We start from the raw sequence: 13,053 nt of genomic DNA on the forward strand, positions 1-13,053 counted from the left end.
TGTTTGACAGACTGGCTATGGAATTATGAAGAAAAAATAACACAATAAAAAATGTACAGAGCTAAAGAATATATGGCTAAAAGGTCAAATAAAAACATCTTGGCAGTACCAAAAATTGTCAAGTTCAATTCGATTGGCTGTTTCGGTTCATCTACACTTTTAAGCACAATCAAATTTTCACATTGCAAATCCAAACATCTCTGCTTACACTTCACAGTTACAGCAGAAATCTAGGTTTGGCATAAGCACAGGGACTGGTTCCCAGACTTTCACTTTCTGGCTCAAGAATGACTGACCAGGCCAGACTATTGGGTTCAAAAAACAAAACGACAACAACAAAAACAACAACTAGTACTAGCCATTTCTCAAAAGTTTAAATTTTTTGAGTTGTTATTTTAACCTTGAACATATGTATGTTGTATCTCTTATTTAACACAAGAAAGAAGGACAATTTGCGAAAGTAAATTTGTCTCAGCCAAGCCTTGTTAATATATTGGTAAGTTATTTTGATTACATAGTATGTTTTAAGAACTGAAAAAAAAACAGAACAGAATTTCTTTAAAAACATGCCTAAATCTTAATGCATTTATTTAATATGACACCTGAAAAAAGCGATCCTGATTGCAAATGTCAGCTTTTAGGTAAGTGCAATAAAACATAATCATAACATGCAAAATAATCATATTGTAGTTTTTTCATTACATGCAGTACTTCTGATTGATCCAATTTGCCCAGGGCACATGATTTTACTTAAAACCACTGCATAATGCTCAGTTAAAGCATTTTAATTAAAACAGTATAGAATTTTCACCAGTGTTTCATTTAAAAGTAAAAGGTTACACAGTTTTATAAAGGACTGACAAAAAACATAGGATTAGTACACAAAGTTACATTGGAGAACAATTGTTGTTACATCTTCTCTATAGAAGTGATAGTATTTCAGCTATTTTAACAGTGGTGCCAACATACATTTAATTGTTTTAATACCTCAAGAAAAAATCTTAAGAAAAATCTTAAACATCTGTTTACAGAAATCAGTTAGTCACTTGGGTCAGTCTGATCTGATTTTAATCCTCATATAACCACATACTCCAGTGGTATAATGTAACATAGCACTAAAACTGGCTAGAAACAGAGGAGTGGTTTAGCCATTAGTGTTTTAATAAAGAACAATCATATATCAGAATACAACCTATATAAATACTTGTAAAACTGGCTCATATGTATTTCATTATACAGTTCAGTTAAATTAAAGTTGATGTTTAACTTAAATAAAACTAACATGAAAAACAGACAACTGCTTTGAATTTCCAAATTCAAACAGAACAGTATGAAATTTGTTAAACATTGCAATATCTTAGGCAATAGACATAAATATGAAAAAATGTGAAATTTTATGCAGTTTTTTTGTGACCATAAACTGTAGTGCTTGCATTTTCAAGAGGCTGTTAGGATACCCAAGTATGCCTAAAAATTATGTGCAGAGGAGAGAGAAAAATTATATAAAAATAATGGATTAAATTAAGACTTTGTATTTCTATAAAATGGCCTTCCCAGAACACAGTCAACATTGTAAAACTTCATAATAGTTTGTATATATGTAATATCTACAGTATACAGTAATAAGGTCTTTCTCAGAAATGCAAACCCTAATATCTGTGGCTTGCATTTTGGGCATGCATTAGGCTGCCCTACATGACATATGTCAGGTTCTCCTCTTTACATGTATAAGCATATATACAAGATACATATAAAAGGCTCCAGTTTCCCAGCCAGAGTGCTGCAGCACATTGGTGTGCCTTCAGCCATGTACAGCCATTAAATATTAATTAAATCAACATGAATAAGTTCCTGACAGAATTCAAAGTTAATATGCCACACAATATTTTGTATTAAGCTGTGCCTGTGAATCCTCACTTCATAAAGGGATAAAGAAAGACTAGCTTTAAATATATATATATATATATATATATATATATATATATATATATTCTGAACTGTTATACTCAATTGCAGAAAGGAGACCTTTCACTATATGTCATTATATTACAAAAGGTGATCACCTGCAGCACTCATAAGTCATAACAGCCTGCAGCCATACTGTAGCCATCCCCAAAATTGTAAGGTAGGACCATAGAAATCTACACCCGATCCAGCTGACTTAGTAGAAACGTAATCCTAACTTTAACAAAAGCCTACATTTATTGGGGACTCTGACCCTCACCTTAGCCAGGAACAAAATGTTAATTTGGGGAATATATATTTGGGGAAAATGTTCTAATTTCAGATTTTCTATTTTACTTTAACATTCAACTTTATTTACTAAATATAAATAATTAGCATAACACCTTAATAATTTTAGACTATTATTCTGAATTTTGATACTGTGTTACGATTGAAGACTTTCCTCTATACACCATTGAATTACATCATTACATCATTCATTGGTATGCCAATGAATTCTGGAAAAGAGACAAACAAGAAAAATCAATACATCAGTAAATAATTCCTACCAGACTTACAAAGCATAGCACATCAGAAAAAGCTCATGTTTCTCACTGAAAGTAAGTTTTCCTTCGCATTTTATAATGGTGTATAATATACACTGTATATACCATTAACTTTAAGCAATTTTCTCTTGATCTATATCTTAAAGAGGATAACTAGCACCATCTAGCGTCTGTGAAATGCAAATGATAAATGCACATTTCAGTCTTGTTTGTTTTCCCATACTTATGAAGGAAAAACTTTATTTCCTATGGCTACATAATCATAAACACATACATCATGTTAAATGACCTTTGCCTAGTTCACATCCATTTATGCATACATTGCATTTTAGATTTTGGTTAAGGAAAAACATTTTAAATTGAAAAATGTACACATAAATGTTTGGAATTAAGGAGTTGAAATAATTAGTATTCCTTAAGCGTTTTGAATCCTCAATATTTTAATGAGAAGACAATTTATGAAACCAGATTAATTTAAAATGTAGTTTTAAGTCTCATGACAATTCAAATCCACTGGTGAATTCTTCAGTTCTAGCCAATTCAAAATAAAATTCTAAAGAATATTTTAAATTAAATAAATAACACAAAGCATACAGAAAAATAAAACTTGTCAAAAATATTACAAACCCATACAAATCTAGTTACAATTCCACTTGATTGGAGAGCTTAACCCAAATAATAATATCAGTGCATAATACAGAACAATAACAGTTTACAACACATTAAACAAAAGCCCATAAACAGAAGAAATGCATAGTAGGTTTCCCATTATAAATATTGCCTCCCAGGGCTAACTCACAGAAATACAGATCTGATGCATATTTGAAATTGCACATTGTTCATGTATTATAATCTTAGTGGTTATAGTAGTGTCATAATTGTGATTGAATATTCCACTTAGCTTAGCTCCAAACCTGCCAAATACCACAATTCATCTTCATTTGCCCATTAAAATCTATCTGTTGCAGACCATGTATTACTGTTACTGTTGAACTGGCACTTTAGCAGTCTTTCTTGGCTGGTTGTTGATTGTGTATTTAGGTCAAACAAACAGCACATTATACACATATATGACATAGCAGGAGAAATATTCTGACATTTCCAAGACCAACTGCAACTTTGTTTCACAAGTTCTGTATATCATTAGCATACCCACAGCCAAACTGTTTAACAATGTTGAAAAAGAAAAGTCTTCAGCAGTTTACACATTCTTTGTCCCATTTTTCTCTATTCAACAAGATCTGTTGATTTAAAATAGGTTGTTGGATAAGCAGTTAGACAATATTTCTCTGAAATGCTGAGATATCTTCAAGATCCCGTTCTGAACATTTAATTTACTGGTTGTGTTCAAAGAACATGAAATCCTAAAGACAAACAAAAACATTACATCATCAATACACAAAAGGCAATAACTGAAAATGTTTTACATGAATATATACAGTATAAAATGTGTATTTATAACATTTATATATACACACACAATTTGTTTTGCAGCTTTTAACATTTAGATCCATTTTAAATTATGTTACTTTTCCTTACAATTCAGGCAAATTAGGTTATCTTGACCTATGAGAAACAAACTCTACATACACTTCATTTACCTACCTGAAGGTATAATATGACAATCAAGAATAGAATGAATCCTTGCCTTTTTTGACAGAAATCTTCATATGAATCAAGCTACCATGACTCAAGCAAAGGACATGAATCATAATGATCATGTATCCATAATTATGAGTGACAAGAATGGCAAATAATGTCAATGCATTGTGAAGCACAAACCATAATGATCATTAACATAGTAAATGGCTAGTATATACTAGTATTCCTGTAAGTTTAAATTGTGCTCCTTTTTGTTCTTTTCTTGCATTTCCACTAACAGATTCTTCCTTGTGAAGGTAAACTAAGGATGCACAATCATTATATTTTACCTACTCTGTTGGAGCCATAGTAACATTCCACAGTGTATATACACTTCAATCAGTCTGAGGGAAAAAGGGACACTGTATATAGATCAGACAGATGCAATATACCTTTTTAAGAGCATACTTACAATCAGAAAACAGCCACCAATCAGCACAGCTTTCATTCGGACATCAAGGTCCATTGGAAACTGGACTCCAAAGTTATCTGCATCAGTGAACACCTCTCTGAGAAGCCCTGTCCATTGCTTACTGATCTTGCCAATTTTAGCAGTTTCATCCAAAGTCAAAATCTGAATCAAGAAACAGCAAAAAGAAACCCTGCATCTTATATGTTATTATTACATAAGACAGTCAACACTATTTTGCCTATTTCATGATATACAGTATACTGCTTTCATATTTACCTCCTCTGGCCCACAATATTAAAGTCTATTCTACAGACCAGACCTTGGGCTATATCAAAACTTCAATCTATCTACCAATTGCAAATGACAAACCCAGCCACTGGGCCGAAGGAAAAAAAACAAAAAGGCCTTGTGTAAATACAAACCTGCCATTGAATATTTATAGTTTTCCCAGACCTTAATTTACATCAAAGATCACAATTAATAATATTTTCAAATCCCTAGAAGCTTGCACACAAGCAATGTTCTAATAGTCATAACAGTGTCCAATTCAACTATCAAAACGGAGTGTAATAGCTTTATAAACAGATGCAACTGATTAGCAGAGCATGGGAAGCCTGCTGTAAAGTTGTTGCCAGTATCTGAAGAAATATCAGCTGGTGTTAAGCAAGTTTAATTGAAAGCGTTTTCCGTACGCATACCTCAAAGTCAATGTCGGGCAAGCAACTCCAACCACAAAAAGGGCCCTGGAGTTTAAGAACCGGCTCCTTTTTTTCATTTTGAATGGTAAATTTGGGCACGAAGGGATGCCAGGTTTGGATGATGTATCCAACAGTATTACCTGGAGGAGCCTGAATTTCTAACTGTGGGGAAAAAGACAAACTTAAACATCTTATATTTAAAAAAAAATATATATATATATATCTTTTCTTATTTCATATCTATTTTTAATCTTTGTTTTTTGGAAGTTCAACATCATTAAAACTCAATTTACAGGTACATTATTTTAATAATCCATGTTACATCACATTTTGGCTTCTCTAACTTGGCCCTACTGACCGATATCATGCCTTTCTTTGGCTGATTCCCATTTCTAAATTGACTGTTCTTGTGCAGGGAAATGCTTTAGTCAGATATCACATAAGACTATAAAATGATAGGTTGCGTATGCAACCGTGGTTATCTGAGAAAAGAAGCACTGCCCAAGGGGGAGGGGTTTTCAGCGCGCACTGCTGGAACGCATCGAAGACTTTTGTCTATCAAAGCTGCCACTGGCCCTTGTGCCCGTCACTCAAACAGGAACCTTCCGCTTCCTGTTTGTATAAAAGGTGACAAAGACTTTCTCTTTTTGCCGAGAGCTAGAACTCCCACACGACCTTGCAACCCTTGGGCAGTGCTTCTTTTCTCAGATAACCACAGTTGCATACGCAACCTATCGCTATATTTCAAGTTAGAAACACTGCCCAAGGGGGAAGGGTTACAATATAACCAAACTGTCGCAAGGGAGGAGGCAGCGTGCTGGTAAGAGAACCTGCCTCAAGGCGTACCTACTAGGACCCGTACCAACTCTATGACATCTGTGCTGCCCAGACACGAAGACCGCAGTCATGCTGAACTGGGAAGAAATAAGCAATGGTGTGTGCACGGGCAACAAGAACCTTGTGCCTACCGTGAAGCCTAGTAATAGCGGCCTCCTGCTCTACTAGCAGGGCTAGGAGCGGGGCTAATACCAAGACCACACCATATAAGCATAGGGCGCAGTCTCGCACCTCGTGCTCAACATACAGCGGGCTAACCAGACTAGATAGCCACTGCTGGATAGTTCCATTATTAATAATGGAACTATATACACAGTGAACCAACAAGAAGTAGCTCAAGTGCCTTCCGCTGGACACAGCAGCAGTGGCCTCCAGCACATCTAGCATAGCTAGGGCGGGGCCACAGACTGCTGGCAAAGGAACTATGTACAATGGTGGGGTACAGGTGTAAAAACACATGCACTCCCACCTACAGAATGAACTATATACCAGTCACAGTCCGGCAGGAAGGGATAACAGTTCAGTGTTGCTTTTCCCAAGCACGCTCAACAGGGGCAGACAGGGATAGAAAAGCCAGGAGCCAGTGCCTGACAGCCTACTGAGGCTCAACTGAAGCCAACACCGGATTACCAATAGAAGGAACCGGGCCCGTCAAGTCCAGCCTGTAGAACCGAACAAAGGTGCGCGGCGAGACCCAACTCGCAGCTGCACATATATCTGCCAGTGGGGCGCCTTGAAAAAGAGCCCACGACGTGGCTACACCTCAAGTCGAGTGGGCCACCAGGTGTTCAGGCATGGATGCATCCCATGGGACCCGAACCACCACTGCAGAGGCCTTAGATGAAGGAGGCTGAGGGGGAGGGTTTGGGACGCAGCCACTAGAAGGCCCAGCAGCCTCTGGCAAAGGGACACCCTGACGCGGGCTCTCAACCGTAAGATGGAGAGACATGCATGTATGGAGGCAACTCTCTCTGGCACCAGCGTGGACAGCATGGCAATGGAATCGAATCAAGGAACTGCGCCTACTGAGTTGGCACAAGACAGCTCTTCTCTCTGTTGACCCGAAGGCCCAACTCGGAGAGGCGGTCGAGGATCAGGCTCATGTGGCTCTGAACCTGCTCCCTGGAGTTCGAACAGACCAGCCAGTCATCTAGATAATTGAGGATGCAGACCCCCTGGCAACGCAAGGGGGCCAGCACTGCATCCATGCACTTGGAGAAAGTGCGAGGGGCTAGAGACAGGCCGAATGGGAGAACAGCAAACTCGTACGCTTGGCCTTCGAAGGCGAAGCAGAGAAACTTCCTGTTCGCCTGCGCGATGTGAAAGTAGGCATCTTTCAAATCCACCAAGGTGAACCAGTCTCCAGGCTTGATAGCCCTGAGACATGGCACGCAGGGTGAGCATCTTGAAACGCAACACCTTGAGGCGGCGATTCAGGTACCTCAGATCCAAGATGGGGCGGAAACCGCCATCTTTCTTTTGCACAAGGAAGTATGGGGAATAAAATCCCTCCTGCTGCCCCAGAGGGGGCACTTCGCGGATCGCGTGTTTATCCAAGAGAGCAGTGATTTCAATGCGAAGCACCACGCACTGCAACAGGTCCCTCACTCGCATTCACACCACGCCTCTGAAGGGGGGTGTACGGGGTCTGGAACTGTAGGGAGTAGCCAATTGTTATAATTTGGAGCACCCAGGAGTCCTGGGTGTGGAGGTGCCAATTGGAGAGTTGCTGGGAGGTGTATGGGTGGGCCAGAGGCTGCTGGCACGCTTCAGGGCCACGGAGCAGGAGGTGGAAGGAGCGGAGGTCCGCTGCCCATCCTCTTGCCGCAGCTCCTGGCATTAGGCCTGGCTCTACCGCGGCGGGCCTGGGTAGGCGCCTGCCTGCTGGTGAGTCGCTGGTGCAGGTCAGCAGGAAGGTGGGGCTGCTGCTGCCTGGAGGCTGGCCTTCTAATTGTTTCTTTATTTTGTCTAATGCATTTTCAGTTATTTTCAATGTATTTGACTTTTTTGTTGGTGTGCAGTTTTTGCTTTTATCACGTTTTGTTTATTTGATTTGAGCACGTTTATTTTAAAGTTAATTGTTTTAGTTTTGTTAAAAATCACAAGATTTTAAAAATTTTAAGTGATTTTAAGAACTGATATTTTAAATGATTTTAATCATAAGTATTAAATATTGAACTGTTTTATTTTAAGAAATGTAAAATACTTCAACCCAATAAACAGTATTCTAGGCCCTGCAGTTTATCTGCGGACCAGGCCCAGAGATGCTGCTTGGGGGTACACTTAGGCTAGCTGTTAGGGACTGCTATCTCTCCTGAAGGCCCCGAGGAGTAACACCAAGCACCGCCAAAGTGCGCCGAACAAAGCACTGCACACTGCAAGCGCCGCGTGGGCCGTACAAGCCTAGTCGCACCACGTGTGCCGGGGGGGGTACCGGGGATACTGGACACCACGCTGTTCGGTATCCGGAGGGCTCACGGTACAAAAACCACCAGCCGAAGCGGGGCTTAACACACCAGAACCACTACACGGATGAGTGAGCGCAGCAGAGCTCAATCCAGTAAACTGGAAGAGCGAGACCTCCTACAGCCGCAGCCGCTGGCTGTAGCACAGACGCAAGCCGGCGGAGAAGTCCCTCTCGCGGGCGAGGTCTCTTATGACAGACCGAGGCTTAGGCTGGGCGGCCGGCCTCGGCTATTACTGCCACTGCGTGCGCTCTTGCTGTGGAGGAAAAAGTCCTGTGGACAAAAACCAACACAGTGAACTAGCCTGAATAATAATAATAATATTAATATTAAACGACTAGTAGTCGTGTGAAAGCCGAGATGAACCGCGGCGCAGACGGAACAAAACAGCGTGGCTAATTTAAATAAAATTAAAATAGCACAACACACAACTGTAGCGAATCGGTGGAAGGAAAGCACAGTATATACTGCCAGCCAACCGAAAAACGCAGATTTCTGGTTTGGACAAACACAGAGGCTCTCTCACGTGTCTTGACGAACCAAAGTGAAGGGCAAAAAGAGGAAGTCTTTGTGCAGACGTCACCTTTTATACAAACAGGAAGTGGAAGGGTCCTGTTTGAGTGACGGGCACAAGGGCCAATGGCAGCTTTGATAGACAAAAGTCTTCGATGCGTTCAAGCGATGCATGCTTGAAAACCCCTCCCCCTTGGGCAGTGTTTCTAACTCGAAACATAACATGAAAAACACAAAAATACATATACAAATGTATATATATTTATTTTCAGTTGAACTAATGCAATGCAAAAACATTATTCAAATAATATATATGCACAAAACTCAGTATCACTATGTAACATTCATGGGATGAAAATTAAATCTGAAAAAAGGTAAAGAAATTGTGAAATGTAGTGCATCGCCATACCTCCTGGAGACAACAGGGGCAGCAGCAACGGTCACAGTTTAACGGTCTGATCACACTTATAACTTCCTGGCCAAAGTTATCCAAAACATGAATGGTAAAAGAACGCAAAGGCCCACAACACTGGCGAGTTAAACAGTCATTGTCCTCCACTGCATAGAATACATTCTGGCCCAGAGAGTTTTTAATTTCATATTTGTTGTTGTTTTCAAAGCCTGAAAGAGCTAAAGAAACAACAAATCATGACATGAGTTTAATTTTAACTTGGTGTTGGGAAAGTATCTATCTTGCAGATTAGGACGTGTGTCTTAAACATCTTCCCTGCATTCTTAGGTTTATGATTACTTATGTTGAGTTAAAACATTTCTTAAGTTCTTTTGTTAAAACAATGGTTTCAAGAAAGCTACATGAAAAGTGTCTTAAGAAATCATGCTCACACCACATGGAGACAAAACATAATGAACAGAATGTTAATAGGCTTTATAGTAAAATGATAACATTTCTATAAATTCTTATGGAACATTCAGGAAATCTGAAAACGCTACTTCAGCACTTCACAGACTGCCTTCTAAACATTCTCACTAACTCTTACTAACAAGTCACAGTACCTTCCACAAGTTCGACTTTCTGGTGAATAAGTAACTGGTCAATCTGTGAAACAAACAGGGGAAAAAAGTACATCAGCACTGCTCATACTGGAGGTTCTCAGGTCAACTATGTTCTCATGTATGGTAACTGGTCCTAGTAATGACTAAATACAGAAACAAATGTCTGCTATCCAACATACTTATGCAACCACAAAGGTAATTTAAAAGATGTATTCTTTCATACTTACTTATACATTCTGGTCTCTACAAGAACAAAGAAAATGCTAACATTTTGGACATTTCTTAGCTGGTAATGAAACATTTATGGGAAGTGAGGTCTTAAATGCATGAATAATAATTATATAATCATAAACTATATAAGAAATTAATTAATTTAGAAATCTCTATCAAGACATGCTGTCAGCACAAAATCATCAATGGTCATGATGCAGAGTAAAATCTGAATGTTACTATACCAAAGACTACTTGTCTAAGCAATTACCTGAGTCAGGTACTCCAGACCAGGGGGACAGCCTGGCAGGGTTGGGGGTGCTGGCATCATGTAAGCATCCATGGCACTGAACTGAGTGAGGAAGAGGGACAGGTGGGATAAAAGGCTGTTCAGGTTTTGTTTTGCATGAATGAAGTTAATATGTATGTGGTTTAAGGGAGAAAAAAATATTCCTAAAGTTTATTATGGGGCCAGTGACCAGAGATCTGGTATAATCTTTATATATTATGGATAGAAACAGAAACCTTTGTGTTTGTTGTTTGACTGTGTCGATTGTCTGTTCTTTGTTTGAATTTTATTTAAAAACAAAACAATTAAAATGGGTAGCTAGCACCATCTGGTGTCTGTATAAGATTACTGTAATAATTAAAAAAATATGCTGCTGATTAATCTGTAACTGTAACTCATCATAGAAGATGCACTTGGCTCAACTCAGTATGTTATGTCAGTGATGATGAAACAAATACACATTTTCTACACTACAGTTTTGGGCAAGAGGTTCCTTGCTAACATCCAAACCAAATGAACCATTACGTTATCATTTAACTAATTGTAATCACCCTTGTCTGATAGTAAAAATCCACCCAGTTGAGTATGTTAGGGATACATTACCCCTGCAAACAAAAAAGGCAATAAATAGAACATGATATTTTACAAATGCATTTAGATTTTTTTGTTGTTGTTTTTATCTTACAAAACAATTACATGCAAATTGTATATAGAAAGGTATTGCAGAACAGAAATGAAACGAGTAATAAAAACAAATAACAAAATAAATAACACAGCAATGAAAAGTAGCCTATAAATACATTCATATTTTGTTTCAGAATACAATCATTTGTGTATAGAGATAAAACACAACAGGTGTTTTAACACAATGATGTTCTATTTTCCTAAATGGGTGTTTTGTGTATTTTGTATTACTATTCTAGTATTTCAGTTAGCAACACAAACAGGCAATGTAATAGACATCTCCAGTAAATCCCAGTATCAAAAGGCTAAGAACACTGTTTTGGCCCACTGACAACATACTGCGTTTAGTCTCTACGACACTCGATTGATTGCCTTTTATAATCTAACAAAATATACTACTACAATAACCTTTCACCAATGTAAATACAACACGTTTGGGAAATAATTATTGTGAATGATGTAACTTGTAATTTTATTTTAATTTAAATAGGATGTATAAGGGAGGTTGTGCATGTGTGTATTTATTAATATCATGGTTTGCACAAAACCCCATGCTTTTTTAAGCAATTGCAGTACTTTGTCAATTTAAAATAAATAAAACGAACGGCATACTTACCAATAAACGAGACAAGCAATGTATAAGGATACAGTCATGCGATATTGCAAAGCACCCGGAGAATAAACACAGGGCTTCTTGACTACCGAGTAACGGATCGACTCTAGAGTCTTGAAGCCTAATTTCATTGTAAGGGCTTTCAGTACATGAAACAGGAAAAGCAATCCATACACAACAAATCGAGCGTATATATATAACTCTCACACACATTCAATCTAACAGGAAAAGCAATCCATACACAACAAATCGTGCGCATCCTGTATAACCAAAAATCCTCCATCTAAACATGGTATAACTCTCACACATACTAAATCTAACAGGAAAAGCAATCCATACACAACAAATCCAGCGCACAATGTGTAACTCTCACACACATGCCTTGCTTACTATAATAATAATAATAATAATAATAATAATAATAATAATAATAACCACAACTGAAATATGTTGGCATTAATATGCAGTTCTAAGTTATAATAGTTGGTTTATGCAAGGGTGAAAAAACATCTGCTGTAAGCTCAGTATTATTATTTGTATGTATTATTATTATATTTATTATTATTATTTTTTTTATTTTTTTACAGCGGAATACACTGCATTAACATTGATTGCTAACCTATGGATTATTATATCAAAACCCTGACCCACCTGCTATATACAACTAGAAACTACGAAAATGGTTAGGTTACATTACAACTTAAACAAAGAAGCACCTCACTTTAGTTGAATAAAGCATCCACAGAACACATTTGTAGTTTTCTGTGTATATTTATTTATTTTTAAAATGAAATCCTAGCTCTAGTTTCTCAGCAGAAAAGCTAATTCAATATATTTTAAGTGCCCCCCCTCCCTTTTTTATGTGCAGCTGAGAATAGAAAAATACTAAATTAACTACTGGAACTTGTAGATTGGTGCAATGCTACATAGACTACTCCCTTTTCACGTCATAGTTCAATTACCACACAGTGCATTGAGAATACATGTCACATTTTTACGGATACTTGTATGCCAACATAAAACCTTAATGATTCAGTAAATCTTTATATGCGTATAAAGCTTCGACAATATTTACTGTGTTGTAATGGGACTATTTGACCTAGCGCATTATTGTTTACGTCATATCACGTATGAGTATAGTCTGTCATTGTCAATTGTTTTAATCAG

General features: G+C 37.9%; 1 protein-coding gene across 1 annotated transcript; it reads right to left on the bottom strand.

Annotated features, from left to right (window-relative positions):
• Positions 1-461: 461 nt before the first annotated feature.
• Positions 462-12,260, bottom strand: LOC136753067 (phospholipid scramblase 1). The gene is made up of 7 exons (XM_066708880.1): positions 11,890-12,260; positions 10,572-10,652; positions 10,091-10,133; positions 9,486-9,706; positions 5,262-5,423; positions 4,564-4,725; positions 462-3,874 (listed from the first exon to the last, which is right to left on the bottom strand). Exons 1-7 carry the CDS (start codon positions 12,097-12,099, stop codon positions 3,845-3,847), a joined length of 909 nt encoding a protein of 302 aa, XP_066564977.1. The 5' UTR covers positions 12,100-12,260; the 3' UTR covers positions 462-3,844.
• Positions 12,261-13,053: the final 793 nt, after the last annotated feature.

The sequence above is a fragment of the Amia ocellicauda genome, chromosome 7, assembly GCF_036373705.1.
Source record: "Amia ocellicauda isolate fAmiCal2 chromosome 7, fAmiCal2.hap1, whole genome shotgun sequence".
NCBI classification, from domain to species: Eukaryota; Metazoa; Chordata; class Actinopteri; order Amiiformes; family Amiidae; genus Amia; species Amia ocellicauda.